The sequence below is a fragment of the Diadema setosum genome, chromosome 3, assembly GCF_964275005.1.
Source record: "Diadema setosum chromosome 3, eeDiaSeto1, whole genome shotgun sequence".
Taxonomy (NCBI): domain Eukaryota; kingdom Metazoa; phylum Echinodermata; class Echinoidea; order Diadematoida; family Diadematidae; genus Diadema; species Diadema setosum.
In genome coordinates, this window is record NC_092687.1 from 10,196,478 (window position 1) to 10,220,509 (window position 24,032).

At 40.7% G+C, this 24,032-nt stretch overlaps 1 protein-coding gene and 1 long non-coding RNA gene across 2 annotated transcripts; both read right to left on the reverse strand.

Moving 5' to 3' along the window:
• Window positions 1-165: 165 nt before the first annotated feature.
• Window positions 166-11,503, reverse strand: LOC140247025 (von Hippel-Lindau disease tumor suppressor-like). Its single transcript, XM_072326328.1, has 4 exons — window positions 11,274-11,503; window positions 8,449-8,681; window positions 7,508-7,700; window positions 166-303 (listed from the first exon to the last, which is right to left on the reverse strand). Exons 2-4 carry the CDS (start codon window positions 8,605-8,607, stop codon window positions 173-175), a joined length of 483 nt encoding a protein of 160 aa, XP_072182429.1. The 5' UTR covers window positions 8,608-8,681; window positions 11,274-11,503; the 3' UTR covers window positions 166-172.
• Window positions 11,504-17,538: 6,035 nt separating this feature from the next.
• Window positions 17,539-19,487, reverse strand: LOC140247026 (uncharacterized). Its single transcript, XR_011902580.1, has 2 exons — window positions 19,168-19,487; window positions 17,539-18,482 (listed from the first exon to the last, which is right to left on the reverse strand). It is a non-coding gene; the product is annotated as an uncharacterized lncRNA (long non-coding RNA).
• Window positions 19,488-24,032: the final 4,545 nt, after the last annotated feature.

The following is a 24,032-nucleotide window of genomic DNA, read 5'->3' on the forward strand; positions in this document are numbered from 1 at the left end:
AGCATAACTGGGATTAGATTGCAACAGGTTAACAAAGTCAGTAGCACCTGGATCATGCTGAAGATCAGATGATGTGCGTCCAATATGAGAAACCTCACCACTGGCGGTGGCAAATGCTGAATTTTACCATAGCAATGTGCCAATGTCCGTCACCATGGTAAGCCTCCGGGGGTCACGGAATCGCATCCTCGACGTGTCTCAAGTCGTATTTGACGTGTTTCGGTATCTCCAGGTCGTCAAAGTCATCTTTGTTGTGCACGAGGGTCCGGACGACCTGCAGTGACCTCTCGTACAGGGTGAAAACTGGGGCAAGACAGAGACGGTGAAGAAAGAAATGATACCTTCATGTACTTCATCACAAATGACCATCTGTCTCTGCAGCAATACACAAATCGCAGATATCTTATCAGCAATTTTTAATTTTTGACTTTGATAATATTCTCTTGTAGCATTTTATCACTGCAATGAAAAAATAAATAATATAATTTCTCTTTATAACCCATTTTAGACTAGCCCCAAGTATACTCAGGCTGGTGTCTATGAGAAACGCATGTTAAAGCAAAATCAGCTAGTCTTCAATGGGTTCATTAGTCCATCCAATCTGATGATGCCTTGGGCATCTACATATCATTGCACTGACATTTCACTGATTGAATGACATAGCACTTATCAGAAACCATTATTTGACAATAAACTGAACTGTCAAATAAAAGCCTGGGCTTTTTTGGCTACGCTAAAACCGGAGGGGGGAGGATTCCGCCCACCCCCCTCTAAATCTGTAAATCTGTATTAGCATATTCAACAGTCGTACATAACAAAAACTTCCAAAACTCATTTCAATTCTTACGTATTTTATCGTTTTCAGAATTTATGTATTTCTTTGTTTTTCAACTTTTGTTTTTTCGTTTTTTTATTGGAAATTGTCACTGACCACTTTTCTACCATAATTAGCATAAAAATTAATCAATGAAACTGATTAACTGTAAAAAAAAATCAGGTTTTTATGACTTTCATGACAGAGCACTGTTTTCCATAGGAAATGTACACAAAATCACAAAATTGTGCCCGTTTTGGGGCAACATGCCGTTACAAAAATGGGCGTGGCTTAAAAAAAGTATGCGCTGACATTGCAAATTTGGTCTCAAAAGTTGCGCGAGACTTGAACGAAGAAAGTCAAGAAGCTGTGCAATGAGGCCTTCTCGCGTTACAGAATTTTAGCGCAAAACGTCGAGGGGGGCGGATTCTGTCCCCCCCTCCCCCCAGCCCTGTTAGGGTTAAAGATTACCTAAGAATTCTCAAATCACATGACCACAATGTGGCATCTGACAGGCACGCTATGCTTCAGAGGGTGACATTTTCATACATCAAATAAGGCATACCTGCCAACATTTCAAGATGAAATATCTTACTCGTGGATCGCAAAAATCCTATTTTATATGCAAACTGAAGTTAAAAATCTTACTTTCAGTCAAATCTTCAGAAAATACACGTGAAAGGTATATCTAAATATTTTTTTTAAATCTTATTTCTCTGACAGAAAATCTTATTTTGCTATTTTTAATGTAAAAAATCTTACTGAATCTGATTAAATCTTATTAGTTGGCAAGTATGAATAAGGTAAACACTCCAGTGTTTTGAATCATTCAAATATTAATACCTGGGAGATGCACCCACATCTACACAGCATGTTTAATGATTATCAAATTAAAAGCATGCATTTGAAAACTTCTACTTTCTGTGAAAAACTCTCCACTACACTTCGATTAACTGTATGCTTTTGGATTAGCAAAGAAAAAAAAATATAGAAGTATGTTAACAAGAAATCTTCAACACTTTTCAATATCATTCAGTATATGATGACCTAAGGAGTTAGTGGGCCTAGTTATCTTTCTTTTCTTTTCTTTTCTATTCTTATTTTTTCTTGGAGTCAAAAGGGGCCTGAGCTTTCGATCCTAGCAGAATCTTCGTCAGAGGCAAAATGACAAACATGCAGGGAAAGCAATCACATATAAGGACTTTACACAACAAGAACAGACAGGGACAAGCTGGGTACACAGAACAAAGAAACAAAGGAGAGGGAGGTCATGGGCAAGGAGCCCAACAGGTAAAAGGAGGGGGATTAAAGCAGGAGGGTGGACAGACAATAGGCAGAGGAGAGGGGACAGACAAAAGGCAGAGGGGGTCAGTGATGATCATGAGGATCAAGGAGGCAACCAATGAAGGAAAAGGATGAATAGGGAGGCAACATCAAAGAAGATAGGGAACACCAGAGGGATAGAGAAAGGGAAAGAGTGAAAAAAGCAACAGCAAGAGGAAGGGAGGGGGGGGGGGGGGGGGCTGAGCAAACAGTGAGCCCTGAAAGGTGTACCAGGAGGAGGCAACAAGGGGAAGAAATCAAACATCAAAGTGTATACATATACACACACAGTAATAATAATGACAATGAAATAACAGTAATGAAAAGAATATTGATAAAAGAAATAAAATAAAGCACATATGAAAAACTGGGGGAGAGAAAACTGTATACATTGTAAGTACACAAAAAGCAGGCAAGGCAATATAAGCACAAGTATGTGTAAACAAACAAAACCGGGTGTGTGTGTGTGTGTATAGGTAAAAAAGGCTGTATAAAAGAGACTCGGACTAGAGGAAGGAATCAATTGGGGAAAAAAGGGTCTGCAAATGGAAAAAGGCACAAAGAAAGAACAAAATGAAATTGAAAAATGAAAAATGAAAAAGCGAATAATAATGGTGATAATAATAATAATAATAAAAAAAAAAAATATATATATATATATATATATATATATATATATACAGTTAAACTCGGATACCTCGACGTCGGATAAGCCGAATATCACTTACCTCGGGGGCAAAATGAAAGTCCCGATTGTTCCTATGGAGTTTCCGTGTATTAAAATTCGCGTAGCTCGAAAAAGATAACTCGAAGTTCGGTTACCTCGAAGGGAAATCTAATGTCCCGATCTTAATTAACTTATTGTTTTTCCCAGCATGTTGCTCGAATCGAAATTGCAAACATCACTCAGCATCTCCGATTAAGCGCGCGTGGACAGCGAAGACATGTCACAAATGTTTTCACACTCGATTGTAAATATTCTGAGACCAGAACAATCGCGCGCCCAAGAAGAAATACCCGATACACAGCTGACAAGGAAAATCCCCAACACCTACCAACACACGTACATGGTATGCACATAGCACCCGTGCCAATGGAGTGCTTTACGATAGCACTACGCGCTGCCCCATCATTTGCTTTTCTTTAACCACTGTGTTTTGATTTTTGATCGAGACAGTCATACCGTGCGCGTAGATTTCTCAACCGTCGGGGCGCACCTGCTTACGTTGACAGTTATATCTTTGCCATTAATCACGCTCCACTGTCAAAACATCAATCTCCCTCGTAGTGCCTTTTTTTAAACTATTTTTTTTTTTTGCCTTTCACGAAGTTTACTTCCCCGAGCAAGCACTGAAATTTTTTTTTTCCCAGCAATGCGATTATGAAAATCTGGAAGTATAGGCCGATCACAATGAAGAATAGAATACACAGGGCTCCGCACTAAGTTTTATCGAGCCACCAATATCATTGATTTTTATTTTCTGGTGGTCGAAAGTAAAATCTGGTAACAAAAAAAAAATCAGGAAAAACATTACAAAAACTAAATCGGTCCTACTAAACATAGACAAATTAATATTAAGCATTATTGAAGTGATACAGATGCCCATGTCTAAAACAAATGAATAGAAAATTCAATCATCTTACTCTGTGTTTAAAGATTTGACAAATAGGCGTAGAGATTATTTAAAAAGTTGATGCCCATTATATTGAGGAGGTCAAAACTTACGTTTGAAATGAGAAAATGGGAGCATTTGCTGACATTTGTTAGCATCCGACATTTGTTTTAGCATTGTAAAAAGCCGAAAGTTACCGTTATTCATTTTTAAATGTAAAAGCAAACAACCGACATTCATTTTAGAATCTTACGGAGCTGAATACTATCCTAATCCATTTCCAAACGTGAAAGCAAACATCCGCTATTTGTTTTAGCATCTAACTGAGCGGATTAATACTATTAATCATTTCCAAATGTTAAAGCAACAATCTGTTATTTATTCTTGCATCGTACGGAGCAGAATATAACCGTTATTCATTTCAAACATCCGACATGTATTTCATTATCGAACGGAGCCGAATGTTACTGCTGTCCACTTCCGAAAGTGAAATGAATCATCTGACAATTATTTTATCATCGCGTGGAGCCGAATGTTACTGTTTTTCATTTTTGAACGTCAAGGCAGACATCAGACATTTTGGACCATGAAACGTATAGCTGAATGTTACTGATATTTATTTCGAAATGTACCGTAGCAAATATCCAATTTTTTTTTCATCATCGTATGGGGCAGAATGTTACTGCTGTTCACTTCCAAACATGCCAAACGTAAAAGCAATCATTCGACATGATTAGCATCTTCCGGAGCTGAATGCTATTGACATTTACTTTCGAACGTAAAAGCACACATCCGGCATTTATTTTATCAGCGTACGGAGTTGAATATTATTGTTATTCACTTCAGAACATCAAAGCAAACATTCGACATTTATTTTAGCATCTTCCGGAGCTAAATGTTATTGCAATTTACTTTCGAACGTAAAAGCAAACATCCAGCATTTATTTCATCATTGTCAGGAGTTGAATATTATTGTTACTCTTTTCCGAACGTCAAAGCAAACATCAAACATTAATTTTACCATTAAACGCAGCTGAATGTTACTGTTATTCATTTCGAAATTTAAAAGCAAGCATCAGACAGTTATTTTAGCATCATATGGACATGATGGAGTAGAATATTACTGCTATTTTCTTCCGAACATAAAAACGATCATCTGACATCTATTTTAGCATCTTCCGGAGCCGAATGCTATTGCTATTTACTTTCGAAAGTATAAGGAAACTTCCGACATTTATTTAACCATCGTACGGAGTTGAATGTTATTGTTTTTCATTTCCGAACGTCATAGCAAAAATTCTACATTTATTTCAGCGTCTTCCGGAGCCGAATGTTATCCTTATTCATTTCCGAACGCAAAATCAAATATCTAACATTAGTTTTAGCATCATACGGGGCTGAGTCTTATCGTTATTCATTTCCAAAAGTATGAGCAAACATCCGACATTTATTTTAGTATCGTACCGAGTCGAATACTGCCGTCATTCATTTCCACAATTAAACGCAAACCCCTGACATTTATTTTAGCATCTTACGTAGCCGATTGTTACCGCTGTTCATTTTCAAAAGTGAAGGCAAACATCCGATTTTTTTTTTATTTCTGAAATTTTGATTTCATTTCCGATTTTCACTCAATTCATTCATATAAAAGTTGATTCAATTCAAATTGACAAGCATGCAAACAATCAGTAGGCACTATAACAGACACCATGTTGAACATCGATAAACGTCGAACATCGATAAACATCGGATAAGTCGAAGAAAATTCGACGTACGCGTACCTCGAAATTCGCGTACGTCGAACCATTTTCTTCAGTCCCGACGAATTCGAGGTATCCGAGTTTGACTGTATATATATATATATATATATATATATATATTTTAGAGATATAAGAGGTGGTTAGTCATTTCCCTCCTGGATGTTGAGGCCATGGGGTTGGATGGTGTGAAGTCGTCTCATCCAGAGCTTCTCTCTGCTGGTTCTGACTGTGTCTGGACGAGTGCCTAAAGATTCAATGCCCTGTAGAGTCATATCAGTGATGGAATGATCGGGTAGATTGAAGTGGTGGCCCACTGGAGTGTCGAGCTTGGCTGTGTTGACAGTAGATCTATGTCCGTAGAAGCGTCTTTTGAGTGTTGTCTTGGTTTCCCCAACATACTGGATTCTACAAATTCTGCAAGTGATGAGATACACGACATTAGTGGTGGTACAAGTGATGTTTCCCTTTGTGTGGTGAGAGAGGCCGGTAGAGTTGCTGGTGAAAGAGTCACTCTCATGGATGTGTATGCTACAAATGATGCACCTGCTGGCTGAACATTTGAATGTGCCATGCTGTAAAGGAGAAGAATTGTCAGTGAGGGAGGGTACTTCAGCACGGACGATGAGATCCTTGAGGTTGTGGGGGCGCCGGTACGCCAGGATGGGAGTATCTGGGACGGCCTGGGAGAGACGATCAGAGGTGTGAAGGATATGGTGATTATCACGAAGGATATTGTGGAGAGAGGGTAGATTGGGATGGAAAGTGGTCACGAGTGGTATTCTGTCAGTGGTGTCCTGCTTGTTGGTTTTCGGTTTGAGAACTTCAGATCTGGGGAGAGAACGAACTTTGTTGATGGCTTGTTGAACTCTCCTGGTACCGTAGCCCCTGGCTGCGAGATGTCTCTTCAGGTTCCTGGCATGGAAAGAAAACTCAGAATCCTCAGAGCAGATACGGCGAAGTCTGAGGGCTTGACTGTAAGGGATACTGGTTTTGCAGTGGCGGGGATGGCAGCTGGCTGAGTGAAGGTACTGATGGGTGTCTGTGGGTTTAGTGTAGAGAGTGGTGGTGACATGGTTAGACTCCTTTCTAACGGTGACATCGAGGAAGTTGGTCTCTTCTTGGGAGAAGTCGGAAGTGAATTTGATGGTTCTGTGGAAAGAATTGATGTGGTCAATGAAAGTATGGAGGCTTTCTTCCTCCCTGGTCCAGATGAAGAAAACGTCATCGATGTAGCGCCACCAAATCCATGGACGACAGGGCGCTGAATCTAACATCTGCTGCTCTAGCTTGGTCATGAAGAGACAGGCTATAGGTAAAACCATCCATCACTCAATGTGAAACATCTTTTCTAAATTGTCATTGTCGGCAAGTTATACATAGAGACATTTCTTTTCTTTTTTTTCCCGACCAGATTACTTGATGGCAACGGGAATATGCGGGAAGTGTTCCTAACACATTGGTATGGGATGACAAATTATGATCGTGAACATTAACATAACTCCTAAAACCCCACACTGGAGAACTAACCTCAGAGGGAAGAGATCAGATTCTATCACTACACTGACACTGTGGAATGGGAAGGAAGGAGGGTGGGGGTAAGGGGGGAGTGATGCAGCATTTAATTAAAGCAGAGCACCTTTACCCTCCCTTCAAGATGATACATTAGACTATAAAATCATGCCAAAAACAGAAATCTGATCATTTTGACTGATCTTAACCCGTTGAGGACAAGTCCCGAGTATACTCGGGCAGGTGTCTATGGGAAATGCGTGTAGTAGCAAAATCAAATCATCGTCAATGGGTTAATGATCTCACTTCAAACTCGATTTTCGCGGCTCAGCTGCCAGCGAATTTATGATCCTTTTGTTGTAGCGGGTCACACACCTCACATTTGAATCGCAGGTGGTGTCATACACTGCCATGTTTGATAAAAAGGCACCTGCTCGGTGCACCCACGAATACCAATGGTACACTCCCATTCTTTTGCATGCTCTCACCTGGTACCCCTATCCTGACAATCGGCGCTCTGTAGTGCCTGTTCCCGTCCCACCTCTCCGGCATGTACACGCAGCAGCTTGCCGAGCCCCGGTCAACAAAGGTCAATGCGTCGCCCGTCTGAAAATCCCTGGCAATCCATGGATGGGAAAGGAATGTCTTGATGTCTAATCTGCGGCCAGGGGGAAGTCCCTCCTAAGAAATGAAAAGACATACGTGTACGAGGGAATGAGATCCAAGGTTAGAGCATTCTTCTTTCATTCATTCATTCATTCATTCATTCCCTGTAGCTTCAATATGATATGAGTTGAACATCTGATATTACTACTCTCCCCTGAAATCAACAGTTCTGACAACAATTCCATATGAGAAGGCACTGGAGTATCTTGCCTCTGATAATTAACAGTTACCCAACAGATAAATTGAATAAATCAGTCATTTTGCTTCATACAAACACAATTTTTTGAATTTGTAAACACTGTTTGACATGATATTCACAACTTCTGAGAAGATATAATGGCAGTATCACTCAGATTTGATTTTTTTCAAAACAGGGCTAATTTTTTTAGGTGACACAACATTTTATCCCTGCAACGATTGCTCTGGTCTTATTTTCTCCAAGGACTTTATAGGGGTAGGTTTAGGGTTGTGATAGGGTTTTTTGTTTACTTTGAGGTGAGGATAGGGATTAAGGTTAGGGTTCAACATTTGTGGGAAGAATTTATGCTTGGCTTAGCAAGCAGATATTTCATCCAATGGAGCATTTATCAGTCACAGGAGCACATGTCACGGAACCAATATCTTAAGTGCCATACAGTTGTACATGTACAAATCTGTATACATACTGTATTGTGATTTTCACATTTTCTCTGTAACAGCTGGTGGGTGTGTCAGAATGGAATGAAAAAGGGTTAGAAGAGTATAGAAAATAGAGGAGACTCACAGTTGTGTAGGACTTCCGTTGCCCTTGAAAATTGATCCAAAAAACGTTGGCTATCCTATTTGTACAGTTTACAAATGAGACGAATGCATGAGCAGTGCAATGCAGCGATCTGAGCGGCTGTGGAATGGCTCTGTCATCTGCTGTGTTGTGGTCACCCATCGTGTTCTCTTGGTCTTCAGTCCTCCAACACTCCCTCAGAAGATATTTAATGCTCAGCTTTCAACAACAGCAATCTGTCAACAAAATGGTAGTCGAATTGAATCTTGCTATCATACATATGTCAAAAGATCAGCAGTAGATAGACTGTCATAGTATCTCCTTTTTTCCAACAGATTTTCATCAATTTTATAATAGTGGGGTCACACACTTGACAAGTGATTATCAATTTTCTGTGGCCTTCGGTCCTCTACCACTCCTCAGAAGATACTCAGCTATTAAAGGACAAGTTCACCTTCATATACATCTGGATTGAGTGAAGGCAACAATATTAGTAGAACACATCAGTGAAAGTTTGGGGAAAATCCCGACAATCCGTTCAAAGGTTATGATTTTTTTTTTAAATATCTGTGCAATCACTGCTGGAGGAGAAGACTACTACAGTGTATGATGTCACATGCGTACAACGATATAAGGAAAATAAAAAGAGAATTTCACAAAACTTGACTTTTTGAATAAACTGGACATTTCTTCGGTTTGTTACTGATTTAAGTTAGGGGTAATATTATTCCCCCTGACTTCTGAAAGAGAGAAGTCGAGTGTTCTTTTATTATGTGAGAAAAGTGAGAATATCTTGAATTTTCTTTACACTTTCTTTATACACTACATGTATAGTTGTACTCATATGACATCACAAGCCATAGTAGTCTTCTCATCCAGCCGTCACTGAGCAGAAACTTCAAAAATTCATAATATTTTGAACGGATTGTCCGATTTTCCTCAATCTCTCATTTATATGTTCTACTAATATATTGCTGCATTCACTCAACCCACATACATGTCTATGAAGGTGAACTTGTCCTTTAATGATGGCAACCTGTAAACAAAAGGTACACTGCACAGTTGGGTGACCTGCACCTCGCCATAGTTAATGCTTACTGCATATTTGAATCGCATTTTGTCACTGAACTTCCATGAAATCCCACTCACATACAGGAAAATGCTGACAATTCAAATGGAACCACAAGTTCACTGATCGATACCAGAAATTTGCAGCTATCGTCCTCAAACGGCAACGATGCGGAATAGTTGTGCGCTAAGGAAGGGGCCTGCAACTCATCACCCGTGCTCCGATAGACAAAGCACGTAAAAGACATAAGTGCGGATGACCATGATGCTCCCATAGACAAGCACGCACAAGATGCATGCAGGTGACCATGATGATTCTTGTAAAACGTATTCCTGATATAAATTTAAGATTTGCGCAAAAAAAAAAAAAAAAAAAAAGCTGTTCAGTTTTTCACCAGTTTGCTTGGTTGTGGTAACCCTACCAAGTTTCAAGCATCCTGAACACAGTCCCAGGCATAAATTTTGATTCAGTGCACTTGTAACAATTCGAAACAGGGTGGCGGTATTCGGGCCCCTGGCGAGGTGCAGGTACCTCACTATATTACTCGAATTCAAACTTGCCATATAATGTCAAAAAGCCAGAAGGTTTGTACACTTTGAAATGGTAGTACCCCTCTGGCCTCTCTTTTCCCATTAGGTTTTCATCAGTTTTATGGAGGTGGGGTCATACACTTGACGCAACTGTCAATTTTCATTTGACTTCAGTCCTACAATTGTACAACACTTCTCAGAAGATACTGAATACTCGGCTTTCAGCAAGGCGATCTGTCAACAAAATGGCACTCAAATAAAAACTTGCAATCATATTGTCAGCAGCAGAGTCGTACACAATGGTCTCTATCTCTTCTTCCAATTCAGATTTTCATTCAGACATTTAAATAACTTATAGTTTCATGGAGGTAGGGTCATGTAACTGCAACCAGCAGCCCCAAACACACTGCGGACTGTAGCATTCAGGATCATGACAAGGGTAGTATCGCGGATAAATATCAACTTAAAATCGAAAAATGTCTTCAATTTGAAGACTTACATGTGAAGTTGAAGTGTTGACAACAGGGTTCATGCAACGTTTGGTTCTGTCAATAGTCCATTTCTGTTCGAATTGATGACTTAATGTGACTCGGTCGAGAGAAACCTGGGAGAGCCACACTGAATTGACGGCCAGCGCATGCGCACAAATTTCTAATCCATTGACTGGATAAGATGTCTGTGTGCGCATGCGCTGGCCGTCAATTCAGTAGCTTTCCCAGGTTTCTCTCGACCGAGTCACATTAAGTCATCAATTCAAACAGAAAGGGAGTAGAAATGACAGAACCAAACGTTGCACGAAGCCTGTTGTCAATACTTCAACTTTACTGGCAAGTCTTCAAATTGAATAAATTTTTCGATTTAAAGTTTATATTTGGGCGCGATATTAGGCCTACCTACATGTAGTCACGATCCTGAATGCTACAGTCCGCAGCCCCATTATACGCTATGACACTGTATGCGTATGTGCGTATGGGGCTGGTCGCAGTAAATTTAGCCTAAGGCCCTACTTACGTTACAACACTCATTGTAACTGTAAGTTGTAAGCAGCTAGTAAGAGCTGTCAATCTTTAAAATTCAGAATGTTTTTACGAGATGTAATTTAAAACAAGAACAGTTATAACTTTCTACAAGTGTGCAGACCACTGCACTAGATGTAGACTATTGCCAATTGGGAGTATTGACACTGATTGTCCAGTACATACAGAGCACCTGTTCTACACTGTACTCACACTGATGTCAACGCATGGGACTACACAAACAATCGCCCATGATTCCAGCAAGACAAGAAGTTAGAAGAGTTCACCTGCAGTGCTGTCCGCTCAAGATGTAAGAAATCTCGTAGAAAGCCGAAAAGACGCCACCCACAACGTCTAAAGCAAAGGCATATATTGGTGTCTATCATAATCAAGCAGAATACGCGCTACAACTGCACGAACTGGGTAGACATCCAAACCATCCTCGCGTCTTCCTCGTCTGTAAATTTAATCCGTGTGTTGTCTGCGCCAAGGCAAGACGACGTCAACAACAGTGTACTGAGCTGTGTGTTGTGTGTGTGTGAGTAGTGTTGTACACACAGGCCATGTACGTGAAACCTGGCACGTCTCACGCATCAACCCTTGTTGGTCGACGTGTAGGAGTCCGCGCCAGGACAACTACGTGTACCAGTCGTTGTCCCTGTTGTTGTCCCATGTAGTAGTAGGGCCTAAGCTAAATTAATAATCAACGTTGGTGAAGGTATAAGCGCCCCTACCATAACAACCAATAGATTTGAAGGAAAAAAAGAAGAAGAATCAGGTCAAAAAATAAAACCATGTAAAGCCTGTCATGTATTTCTTCTTTTTATTCTTGTCCTACTTTCCTAGCTTTTTCTTCTTCTTCTTCTTCTTCTTCTTCTTCTTCTTCTGCTTCTTGGTGCTTCTGGTGAAGTGTGACTTCTTCCATATACTGCTGAAGATTCTTGAAGACTGTGTTTATTTCCATTATAATACTGCATTATAATGTAAATGACCTAACACAATCTGCAATAGTTATACAGTTTTTATCTACAGATATCTAGCCTATAAGCACGCATATGAAAGCAAAATTTATGAAGAACACTGAGCTATCAGCCGCCAGTCGATTACGGAATGCTGCCACAGATGGCGCTATACAATTTCTGAGGACAGAGTTGAGGGAATCACTACCCTAGCAGGACTCTCGCTAAAGATTATTTTCTCGGAAAGCGCAAATGACAATGCAATTCATTTCATTTCCAGCAGTACAGTAAGACATTAATTTGCATAAACAAGCGAAATCAATGCAACGCATTCTTTTTCCTTTTTTTTTACAATAAAACAAAATATAGTTTAAGGAAACGTATAGGCAAACTGTGTAAACTGAATCGTATTAAGGAAAAGTTGTGGATAAACCTCGAGTATGGTATCTGATAGAAGATAATGTTGTTAAGTGCATGGCTCTCGTCAACTGACCAACCTATTTGATAATACAGTCTTATGCCGAAAGATGAGCAAGATTAATGTGTATTTTGTACATCGTGGCTAGCCTGCCATTTTCTCTGCGCTTTCATGATACCGAGGTGCGAAGGCGTACAACGCCTTATATCTTCCAATATAAAATCTTCTACCAAAATTGATGTTTTTAAATCCAAAATAGCATTGAATCCGTAAGAGTTGAATTTAAACTTATTTATGATTTCTTGTATTCTTTCAGCCCATGAGGTAAAACTTTCAAGTTATTCAACTACTGTGCAAATCATGAATTGACCATAACCACTTCATATTTCCCACTCGCTAACTATTATTCAACCCTTGTATTCGAATTGCGTTTCTACTGTTTTCATATTTATGCCATACTTGTTATTCAAGTTTCATTCAATTGTTTCTTTGAACTTAAATACAACGACATATGATCTATTTTGGTGTAGCATTTTTTCTTAACTTTTTTCTTTCCATTTCAGCAGTGCGATTGCATGCCTTGTATTAATTTTCAATTGTTTTATTTATTCTTTGATTTTGCTCTTGAATTTATGTGATTTGTTTATGATTTTAAGCCTATGTAAATGAGTATTTATGTAATCCGTGCCAGTTAATATTATTCTATAATTTTTTTTTCTCACAACTTATGACATTTGAAATCCCGAATCAGTTTTCCCACCCATTACATATTTCAAAATATTTTTTGATAACTATTCACAAATTGTATCTGTTATATTCATTGAATTATTATCCTTTGATTTCAATGCGTTTTTACTGTTTAGATTCATTTTTTTAATAGATTTATTTCATACTTGTTATTCAAATCTGACTCAATTTGTTTTGTTTTTTTTTTTGAAGTTACACAACGTGATATAATCTGTTTTGGTGTAGCATTTTTTTTTTTCTTTCCATTTCAATATTGCGATTGCATGCCTAGTATTAATTTTCAATTATTTTATTTATTCTTAGAATTTTTTTCTTGAATTTCTGTCGTTATTTTGTTTAAGATTTTAACTCTATGTAAATGAGTATTCATGCAATCCGTACGAGTTAATACCATTTTTCTCATAACTTGTGACATTTGAAATTCCGAATCAGCTTTCCCACCCATTCCATATTTCAAAATATTTCTTAAAAACTGTTTACAAATTGTACCTGTTTTATCCATTGAATTATTATCCTTTGATTTTGATGTAATTATTATATATGCTTAACCTTTAGTTTTCCCTGACATATCACTTGCCATGAATTCTAGTTTTCTTAAGTTGTCATAGATCCATCTAAGCATTTTGTACAAGTCTCCAGTTTCTTTTTCATTCGTTTACTACGTATTTTTATCTAAATTGTTCAAAGTAACTACCTTATAGCAACCTGTTTTTCCTTTCACTGCATAAATATGATTGAGGATTTTATTTCTAAACACTCCACTTTTATATTTAAACATATTTTGGTTTGTTCATTGTTTTATTTAATTGCTTTTAAGACCTTTCCATTATCCGTTGTTGTTTTTTTTTTCTCTCATTTTATTATATGTGTTTCCACCTGCATGTTTGCATAAACGTTGGTTTCATTTTGTACCTGTCCATTTTAAATTGTATATTGTATTCATTGTATGTGGACCCCATGGAAGAACAGCGTTGCCATGTTGGCAACGCTGAATATGGGCAATCCACCCGTTTTTTTTTTTATTGTTTTTATACGGAAAAAATACCATACCATGATGGTCCATTCAAGTTCTTGCAGCATTTTAGTGACACTTGAGGTATCATGGTTGCGATTCAGAGTATACTCTCAGCTCTTCTCTGTTTTGACAATTTTCCACCCCCCTTTTTTTTTTTTGATAAGGTTCTTGGAAGCTTGGTCTCAAACAGAGGAAGTATACTCAACAATCGGTTGAACTAATGTTTTGTGAGCTTTGTCTTTGATATCCGAAGATTTTATGCCAAGATTGCGTCTTATAGAAATGCATATAATTATGTATACATGTACTTCGATCCTTATTATTGTCTTATTTTAATCACTGTTTTAAGGTTATCTTTAACAATCATACATCATTTCACAGCTTATAGCTTATGCTTTTAGCTAGGTAGAAAAGTGGAAATTTATTTCGACCTATACTATGTATGTACTTCTTGTACATTATTTTTTGAGGTTTGTGGCCACAAGTTATTTGAAATCAAAATGATATTGTCTCACCGCAGACAAACAGGAACAGGCTGCATGAAAGGAATCCGTCTTCAAATATGAGGTATCAGAGCTTTGATAATAACGATAATAATAATAACATGCATGGTCTTTTTATCAATGGTATACCTCTTCTGTTTTGCCTCTGCTCTATGGATATCATTAGAGAGCCCTGCCACTATAGTATTACCTTGGGGTAAGGGGGGGGGGGTGGTTATCCCACGTACTAGACCGACACCCACGAGTCATACAGCCCACGAGTTAGATATTGAAATAAGATCCCTAAGTCATACAACTCACGAGTCATACAGCCCATGAATTCGACACTAGGGGTAAAAAGCCCACGAGTTCGACAGATACAGCACAGGGTTTAATGTGTCGGTCTCGTGGGCCTTGTTAGCTTAGTGTCGAACTAATGGGCTGTATGACTCGTGAGCTGTATAACTCATGGGCTGTATGACTTGAGAGCTGTATGACTCGTGGGTGTCGGTCTCGTGACGTACTGCACCCGTAAGTGGTGGTTACCAGGACGTGTACCCATTTATACACCTTTGTCGAGAGGGACATGGTGGGTATAAAAAGTCGTGTCCATAGGCCATAAAAGCTGGGCGGGAATCGAAATCGGATCCTCCGATCAAATGCCGATTGGGAGTCAGGAGTCGTATCCACACTATGCCACAGCGCCCCCACATCTCTTGCATACTAAGAAAAAAACATCCGACAATGTGGTCGGCAGTTCTAGAGGAATATTGATTTTGGGGAAATGCTTTCCAATAGCAAAACTTCCACTTTAGTTACTTATTTTAACTGCACTTATATAGGAAACACGGATCTATCCCTCCAACGCGAGGGAGATTTGGCATCTTTCTTTCTTTCTTTCTTTCTTTCTTTCTTTCTTTCTTTCTTTCTTTCTTTCTTTCTTTTAGAATTGATATTCTATGATCTAGCGCACACTTTGAATGGCAAATATGGAAATTTATGACTCTGTGTATGACTCGTGGGATGTATGACTCTTGTGTGTAGGTCTCGTGACGTGCACCCTATCAGCCAACCGATGTCGATCGAGGGCGTAATGGTAAACACCTTTGCGTGCAATGCGAGGTCTACAACCTGTTCTTGGTCTGTTTGTTTGTTTGTTTGTTTCTTTCTTTCGTTGTGGCCTGATTTATCGTAGTTTTTATTGGAACTCATATGAGTACGTCACTGTTTATATACCATCAGCAGCTCGGAAGAGACTGACGAGTTAGGGGCACCCAACACAGCGAGGATTCCTGACTGTGTCCTTTTGACAGTGTGCTTTCGGGAGTACCGAAAATCCCGTGGTGTTTTCGGTACGCACTGTCCAAATTCCCTGAGAATACAGCAGGCGAAAGATAAAAGGGTTGAAAGGAAACAGATGATTGGATGCATGGCGATCACTAACTTTGAGAGGGTACAATCTGATCATTAATGTGGGTGCAGCTGGCTGGTTCTCAGGTGGTAACAGGTAGATGTCACGGTAAACTGTGGGTCCAGTGATACATCAGTCGTTGGAACATCGCCGGTACGAAAAGCACGGTAGGTGCACTTTTAACTAAAGTGTCTATAAAGTAAACGTATATTATGTACTAGGTGTTAACAAACATTCCGCTTTTATTCTTTAATAGTTCAAAATCTATGAATCAGGTAACACTGACGTTGATTTACATCATGAGTAATAGCTGAATAGTGTCGACAATTTTGTTGGAGGTAATTTAAAAATGAAAGCATACTGACACATGACTGATAAGTTTCATATAATTCAAGATTACCTTTTATCTTAATTTAGTGTTCAGATCTAGCTCTGTTTTCACTCTCTGTACAAAATTCTAACCTCGGATAGTCAATTGGTGTATATGGGAGTGTATGATGGGGAACACCCAGACAGTAGCCGAGGATCGAATGCTTTATTATTTATCCATAATGAATTCCACTATAATTACAGCTTGTTTTTATTCATCCTGAATGTAGTGTATGCAAACACATGGGAATATGCTTACTTTTTTCGTGTGCAAGCATTTCACACTTTACCGTACATCCAGTCAGACTGCAGCTGCTATGTCCATTCAGCCGCCACATGCATGGCAAAAGGGTCTATGTTGAGAAATGTTAGTTCGTAGAAAAAAAAAGGGTTTAAAGTTCGGTGTAGTTTGTATAAGATTATCTGCCCTTTGTGTTATAATGTGTATGGCGTGTGATTGTTATATGAGAAAAAAAAAACATAAAAGAAAAGTTTTTTGAAAATTTCATCTCTAATGCTTATTAGAGCCTAAACCGCTTTACCTTCTAACTGCATGTGATCAAATCACTGACGAGATTCCACGGTAAAAATCGGCTAATATACCCTTTTACCATGTGAAACGAACGTCAAGTACCATTGTGCTTTCATGCTATCAAACGGACTATAAAAATGAGATATTTTAAAAACAAAGCCGAGTTTACATGGTAAAAAGATCTAACTTCGAAATAGACCATTCTTTAGCATGTAGAGTTGGCGTTCAATAATGCAGCGCACTTTTGTGGTAAAAACAGAACGAATGCACAAGCAGCATAGAGCCTGAGCAGTGTAGCACGCGCGCCAGCGGCGTGCCGAAGTACAGATTAGTAAAATATTAGGTCCTATAGGGTTCATGGCATGCAAGCCATCATGAATAACATATTGATAAAGCATTCCTGAGTAATAGACCGTGAAGGCTATAGTCAGCTGAGCTCGGTAAAGGTGGTATTCATGTCCATTTTTCAGGGTTATTGTAAACACACACCCACATATACATGTAAAGACGCGGGAGATTAAACTGCAGCAGACACACCATGAATGTGCAGTGAACGGGTCTCTTTATTCGTCACTGTCGAGGAACAGCCTCTGTTCAACAAGCAAACAAAAAAAAAAACATTACAAAAGCAAGGTGCAACATTGTTAAATTCAATCGGTGTGAGATGAACGCATCTCTCTCCATCTATACACAAGAAAAGGTTATGATCAAAACCATCCAGTCTAGTCAGTGTAACAACATTAAAAAAGATGTGTTTCAAATCATTCACTACTGTTTAAAGCAATCAGAACTCGCTTTATAAAGAAGGAAACCATGCAGTTCTCCGTATCTACACACAGTATTGGCCTACATTACACCTGTATATGTATTCAAAGTCACACCTCATATTTCTAATATGGATTTGCATCACGGAATACCAATCATGATAAATGGCATACATTCTGTACCGTGGTACTGTACCAAGCAACTATCCCCTGCATACTTAGCTGCAGTATGATGCATTAATTGCTACTTCATCCCTACTTCTTCCACACAAGAACCAGTACAAGCAATTCACATTCCAATAAAAGGAAACAAGTGCACAGACAACCATGCATTTAGTCATATACACTCCCCTAACAAATGAGAGATCTAACACCACTTCTAACGACACATAGCTGACTAACATGAGCAGTATATAATGGCATATTATGCAACCGAACAATTAACCATCTGGCCTCTTTGGCATACGAGCTGAGCTTAGAGTGCTATTAAAATGACTTTATAACATTATATCCTAGCTGTGTCATATCCATCCAGTGAGTGCTAGCTCAAACCATTTGTATATCACTATGAACACACTGTCCCAATTTATACACAATGACTGACATCAGTGTACATTCATCTCAGTGTCACTCACCAGTCCTGCATGTACCTCTCAGCGTTTACTTAGCACCATGCCGATCCCTGCCACAGAGCAACTTGTCGCGTTACAAATGGACAACTGGCCCTAGAAATATGAGGTATAAATATACTAAATACTAACGTGCACAAACCATGCCAGTACTCATTGTACTTATCCTCATTCACTTAGTGAGTTTGGTAACATAGCATTAAGAATGCAAAAGGCTATCTACATCATGAAGACAATTTGTGTTCAACTAACACTTCTGAATAAGTTGATGTGCACATCATAACTTCACAGTATGTACATCACATCTCAGACCACATGCTCATAACTCTATGCAAACACAGAGCACCTGACCTTGTAAGTGACCTTGAGCTAAATCAAAACTATCCCTACAAGTACAAGCACAACTCCACTTACAACTATTAGAGCAAAGGAAATGTATAATAAACTGTATACTCTGAGATCCATTCTCACATCACCCTTGGAACCAAGTTAAGTGACTTCTACTATCCTCTTTTATCTACAGGATATACCTCTAACAATATTAACAACAAGTCTATTGATCAGAAATGATTTCACAATATGTGATTTGATTACTGTGCCTCAAGTATGCAGCATATCACTTTCCATGTTTGTTTACTACACAGCTTAGTGCACCAGATCTAGTACAATGCAAGAACTCTTGGGCAAGCCAAGTTACATCAACACAGATTGTAGACTTAAGGGTGTATCCCCCATATGTCACAAGAGATGAAAAGTTACTAGATAAATCTATGATACTCACATTCACTGGTGAGGGATTTTAACCTGTGAAATCTGCCTTTAGACACCACATAAGGTCGCTCAAATGCAGTCTTTGTCTCAAGAAAGTCTTGAACACCTGGTCATTGCATTGTTCCACACAACCAGTTCTTCTTGGGTGTGCAGTGTGTGTCTTGAAACAGTGCATTCACAATACATACATACACACATTTACCTGTGTCCCCAACTCTCTGAGGCCAACGCCAAGTTCATGTAACAATGTCAAGGAAAAAAAAAACAAAGTGTTAGTCTACGATACTAGACCCCAGTATCTGGTCAACTTTACACCACTACAGACTTCCCCGCGATTATCACCAACCCACCGGGTAGCGATAATCCACTAATCCACGATAAACTACACCGAACTTTAAACCCTTTTTTTTTCTACAAAATGTCCCTCTACTACGAAAGATATTATTGTGAGACAACACAAACGAATGGCCAGAATAGTCTTAGGGGTAGACACACGTACATCTACTGACTACGTACTAAGTCAACTAAACTGGACCACGATAGAGGATAGGTGGAAGCTTCAAAGGTGCAAACTGGTTTATAGGGCACTAAATGGGGACGCTCCAGAGTACCTGTCACTCTTGTTTCAGAAAGTTTGTAATACACACAACTACCAGACTAGATCAGCAGTCTCTGACGGGCTAATAGTAACTAGAGCTCGAACGAATGCTGGGAAACAGTCTTTTTCATACACCAGCGCACTCGAATGGAACAGTTTACCAATAAACTTAAGGCATGCTCCATCTAAACATTCGTTCTCAGCCCAATTTTGGAGGGCACTCCACTGTGCCCAAATATAGTTCTGTTGTCATTTCTTTTTTTTTTTTCTTTCTGAGGCAGGGGAAATTTAAGGATATGAGGATGTAATGTGTTGCATAATATTTGTTAAATTTTGAGTTTAATATATATCAGTATACAGTATATTAAGATATATACAGATTTGATACTGCAAATATGATTTTGTTGTTGGTATTGTATGATTATCATACATTTTTGTGTTTATTTGTATGTATGTGTTCATGCAGGGCCTCCAAGAACAACAGTGTTTAACCCACTGACGGAGCCACCCTGTGAAAATAAAACATATAAATAAATAAATAAATAAAAATCCTTGAACAAACATGAACATTAGTCTATGGCACTGAGTGCCCGTCAGTTTACAGACACCTAATCAAATCTGTCTTAGGCGAAACTACGGAGGTTTCTTTACGGCCGAAACAGGGGTGTGAAAAGGATTGCTGTGCATCCCTTTGGTCTTCCGCTCGGATCTTCGCAGACTACTCGATGTAACATCTCCGGTCTCAGTCTCAGCCCTGTGGTGACCATCAATGAAAATCCAGTATGGAGGTCTTTCCTCATCCTCACTGTCAGGTTCACCCTGATGGTCATTATTGCCTTCATCCTGCTGTTCAGGCAGTGTGGGACATTCATCACCAGCATCATCAAGAAGCTCTGGTAACTCTTGCCCGCGTGGATCCGGTACGAGCAACTTCCGATTGACATTCTTCTCAGGACCCCCCATGAGTGGGCGAACAGTGTACACATCCTTAGCTTCATTCCTCGCCGTCACCACATATGGGATACGGTAATACCTATCTGCCAACTTATGCCTACCATCAAAGGCACATCGCTTCAGTAGCACTCTGCGTCCAATCTCCAGTGGAGCGCTCATTGGTAGGGCATCATGTCTCTCCTTCTCTGTACGTTGGGCTTGCTCAATGCGCCTCCTTGCATACTCATTGGCCCGTCTCATGGACTCTGCCTGGTCTGCCACAAAGTCTTCGCTCCATTGTGTGTCAACATTGGAGAGGAGCTGGTCTAGAGGTGTGTATGGCTCCCTCCCGAACATAAGGCGGTAAGGTGACAGGCCTGTCACGCAGTGAGGGGTACAATTGTAGAGGAACACCAACTGACTGATCAGGTCAGGCCACTTCCTTCGGTCTCCTGGGGACAGGGATCTGATCATGGCACACAATGTCCTATTAAACCTTTCGGTCTGGCCATTCCCTTCCGGGTGATAAGGAGAGGTCCTTGACTTGTCAACACCATACATCTGACAGAGCTCTCTAATCACTGCACTTTCAAAATTCTTGCCCTGGTCGGAGTGGATCCTTAGTGGTGTACCAAAGCGGGAAAACCAGGCATCATGTAAGGCGTGTGCAACTACTGTTGCTGTCTGGTTCCGACACGGAACAGCTTGTGCGAACTTTGTGAAGCAGTCTGTCATGACTAGCACATCCTCGTACCCTCCCCTTCCTTTGTCTAGCTTTAGGTAGTCAATGGCTAGCAGCTCCATTGGCTTGAAAGCTACGAGATGTCTCCTTTGGGTACGTATGGTTGGAGTCGGAGCCTTGCCCACAACACAAGTGAAGCACTGTTTGACATGCGACTTGACATCTTGATGTAGACCTGGCCAGAAACACCTAGTTCTGAGGACACCTACAGTTCTACTCACTCCTTGATGTCCCCATTGGTTGTGAGCGAGATCTAACATCTTCTCTCGGAGGCAGCTTGGGATCAAGAGCTGACGGCAGGGCCCAATCTCTGGATCTGACACCTGTCGATAGAGCACCCCATTATGTTCCACTAGCTTGGGAAACTGCTTGAACCATGCCTTGGTCTCTGGTGAAGTAGATGCACTCTCATCTCCTGGGTTGCGTCCAGTGTCCCAGCACTTCCACACCTCACCTAGGTACTGGTCCTCACGTTGCATCGTAGCTAACTGTGAAGGAGTGTACGATGGGAACACTGCCGGGCAAGGGGTCTGGACTTCAGAATCCAAGTCTGGAGGTGAATCTCCAGTTTGCAGTGAGGCTGGCAGGACACTACTGTTTGTTACAGTACCTATCATGGCCTTCACTTCATCGTCATTTGCTGGGCAGCGACTGAGGGCATCAGCACATACGTTCAGACGTCCAGGCTTGTATCGAATCTCCAGATTGAAAGGTGCCAACTGGGCTGCCCAACGCTGCTCCGTCGCTCCTAACTGGGCGGTCTGGAGGTGCACTAGTGGATTATTATCGGTGAGCACAATACATCGCGAGTACTGGAGATAACCCCTGAACTTGTCTGTCACGGCCCATTTAAGGGCTAAGAGTTCGATCTTAAAGCTCGAAAAGTCTGGGTACCTACACTCTGCTCCACGCAATCCTCGACTAGCGAACGCTATAGGATGGAGGTTGCCATCATCATCAGTTTGGGAGAGGCAGGCCCCCAGTCCTCTCAGTGATGCATCCACTTCAAGGTAAAACTCCTGGTCAAACCGTGGGTAGGATAACACAGGCGATGAGGTCAGTAACTCCTTGAGCCTGCAGAACGACATGTCTGCCTCAGGACTCCATCGAAATCCGGCATCCACTGAAGCACCATTGTGAGGTCGCTGCCCCTTCCCCGCTTTCCGTTGAGACGACTTCTTCCCAACCAGACTGTGGAGAGGACCTGCAATCGCTGCAAACCCAGGGACAAATCTCCTGTAATAGGAGGCCAACCCCAGGAACGAGCTGAGTTCTGCCTTGGTCTTGGGAGTAGGCCAGTTAGTGATGCGCGCTACCTTGTCCTGGTCCACTGCAACACCCTCTCTGTTCACGATGTGGCCAAGGTGGGACACCTCTGATTGGAAGAGATGACATTTGGACCCTTTCAGCTTAAGTCCATGCTGGATCAGCCGTTGAAAGACCTCATTCAGAGTCTCCACATGTTCCTTGAATGTCTTCGAAAATATCAGGACATCATCCAGGTATAGGACTAGCTTCTGAAGATTGAGGTCACCAAAGATCTGTTCCATAACTCTCTGGAAGGTCCCAGGGCTGTTGCAAAGTCCTTGCGGGAGTCTCAAAAACTCATACAGTCCCCACGGTACACGAAAAGCTGTGAGCGGGATTGATTTCTCATGCATCGTCACCTGGAAATATCCATGGGATAGGTCAAGGGAGCTGAAAAACTGGGCACCTGACATTGCTTCCAGAGTTTCCTCAATGCGTGGTAGAGGAAAGGAGTCCTTTATTGTGATGGAATTCAACTGTCTGTAGTCGATACAGAGCCTGAGTTTGCCCGACTTCTTGCGAACCAGGACAACGGAACTAGCATACGGACTAGTTGACTTCCTTATGATATTCCTGTCCAATAAGTCCTGAAGAAGTTCCCGCACTTCAGCCATCTGTTCAGGATGGATGCGTCTGTAAGGCAGTCTCACCGTCTTTTCCGTCGTCAGCTTTATCTCATGGGGTATGAGATCACACAGTCCTAGGTCAAGGTCATCAGTCGAGAAGGCATCCTTGTTGACTTGTAGCAACTCTTCCACCAGTTGTGTCTGTTGCGGATCCATGTCAGGTAGTTTTACACCAACAGGGAGATCATCTTGACTGACATGCACTTTCCCAGCCGCCATGGTACTACTTGTGGGATCATCATGCTGAACACAACTCATTGATGCTGCAACTCCCTGCTCTACCAACACCTCAGACACGTCAACCTCAATGGTCTCTGCCTTACACCAAGTAAGTACTTCCTTGCGGCCATGCACTACCACAGCTGAGGCCACCACAGTGTGGGGCTGCAGTACAACATCATCTGTGCCGTTGTTCATCACAAGGATGTCAAAGCCCTGGCTTCCAGGCACACAACCCTCCAGTATCTGCAAGCCCTTGTGATTCTTGTCTCCTCCTTCCACCAACCATAGACCTTCAGACTCGTCTTGTTGATCTGCATTCAGAGTGCAATGCAGTGCCCTCACGGATCCAGGAGGGAAGGTTTCTACGGAAGGACCCGTTACCACCTGCGTTTTTCCTTGACGGCTTGGTAGATGTGTAGGGCCCATGAGGGGCATCTCTAAACTCC

Excerpts from the sequence above, each read along its gene's own strand:
- LOC140247025 (XM_072326328.1), bottom strand. The coding sequence starts at position 8,607 with ATGGGTGACCACAACACAGCAGATGACAGAGCCATTCCACAGCCGCTC. Across the intron at positions 7,701-8,448 it reads AACGGAAGTCCTACACAACT|GAGGGACTTCCCCCTGGCCG; the intron begins GTGAGTCTCCTC and ends TTCATTTCTTAG. Across the intron at positions 304-7,507 it reads TGTCAGGATAGGGGTACCAG|TTTTCACCCTGTACGAGAGG; the intron begins GTGAGAGCATGC and ends GTCTTGCCCCAG.